This window comes from Elephantulus edwardii, unplaced genomic scaffold (assembly GCF_000299155.1).
Source record: "Elephantulus edwardii isolate Elephantulus edwardi_28Jun2011 unplaced genomic scaffold, EleEdw1.0 scaffold00242, whole genome shotgun sequence".
NCBI lineage: Eukaryota > Metazoa > Chordata > Mammalia > Macroscelidea > Macroscelididae > Elephantulus > Elephantulus edwardii.
The window spans coordinates 4,182,703-4,184,234 of NW_006399992.1; the positions used below are offsets into that span (position 1 = coordinate 4,182,703).

Sequence of the window (1,532 nt, forward strand, 5' to 3'; positions counted from 1 at the left end):
ATATTTTATTGGTTTCATGGGTTTATATGAGACAGTTCTTTGGAATATGGAAAGAAAATGTTAGAACTGTTTGTTGTACCTATGAAGGAGAAATTAACCCTGGTGGGGTGGTGGTTAAGTTTTCCACTGGTATTGGAAAGGTTACTGACAATTAGTTCTTCTATTTTGTGAATATTTAATACAAAGATTGAAAATAGTATTGTAAAAAAATAAAATAGTAGTGTAAATCATATATAAGTAATCGTTTCCTCTTTTAATTTTTTTTCTGATAAGGTGATGATCGTTGCTCTCAAGGTACTTTACTTATGATTGTTGTTTTTAAATTGTTTTCTTTTAGGCAGCCACGGGCGTGAAGAGGAAAGCAGATACAACAACTCCTACACCTCCAGTAGTTAAAGCAAACAGTAAATCTTCCCCATCGTTTACCCAAAAAAAATCAGTGAAAAGGCCGCCTGTAAAAGAACAGATATTGAAAGATATTTTGCCGGTTTCTCAGCAACAGTGCAATGCAGTAAAGAGTACTAAAACAACTCAAGGATTAAAGTACTGTAATGAGATTCTTAACGAAATGCTTGCAAAGAAGCACTTAGCTTACGCATGGCCCTTTTATAATCCTGTGGATATTAGTGCATTGGGACTCCATAACTACTATGATATCATCAAAAATCCAATGGATCTTGGAACTATTAAGGTAACTGTTAATCTTAATTGGAATAGTTTCTTTTCTCAATAATAAAAATTCCAATTCTTAGAGAATTTTTAAACTCTAGGACAGAATTAAAATCACCAGTAGTTATAAAGATGATAATTATTTCATTTGTTTCCTGTTTAGCTTCATAAATGAATTACTTCCCGTGATATATTTAGTGCTCTTCACAACACTGCAAATCAAATGTATCAGTTCGTAGATTTTCTTTATTCATGATCCATCTTTCACATCTTTATAAATCAGTTTAAAATACTGTGATTTGCATCAGACCCACTTTAATCTTTAATATCCTTTCTCTTTAGCATTTTTAGAGGCGTCTTTGACAGCAGATTTTCCAATGCAACATGTCTTTTGATTTTTGTGACTGCTGCTACCTTTGTGTTTGTGGATACAAATAAAATGAAATGGTTAACAGCTCCAGTCTTTTCTCCATTTAGCATGATGTTTTGATTGTGAAGATTTTTTTTTCCTTTATATTGAGCTGTAAACTATATTGAAGATGATCTTTTTTGCTTTGATCTTTTTTAATCTATTATCTTCATCATTTTCTGCAAGCAAGATATATATATATATAAAGTAGACTCCATTTCCCCTATGAAAGTAGTATTTTTTTTATTAACTTGAAAATATATGCCCTTTTAGATAGTGTATTAATTTTTTAGGACTATCTTATCTAAGTTCTGGGTAAAAAAAATTCTAGTTTTACAGTTTTGGAGGATTTATCAAGGTTTTCAGTCAAGGTTTCTGCAGAAGCTGTCCTTTCTCTAGAGACTTTGTGGGGAGATTCTTCCTTCTCCTGTCCTCACTTCTGTTGACTCCTTGA

At 31.9% G+C, this 1,532-nt stretch overlaps 1 protein-coding gene across 1 annotated transcript in view; it reads left to right on the forward strand.

Annotated features, from left to right (window-relative positions):
* Positions 1-1,532, forward strand: part of LOC102864006 (bromodomain testis-specific protein-like) — a gene marked incomplete at its 3' end in the record, with an annotated part of 66,280 nt that overhangs the window by 22,344 nt on the left and 42,404 nt on the right. Inside the window, exon 2 of the mRNA XM_006898969.1 lies at positions 338-691. Within this exon, the coding sequence (XP_006899031.1) occupies positions 338-691 (354 nt within the window). The remainder of the gene's footprint in view (positions 1-337; positions 692-1,532) is intronic.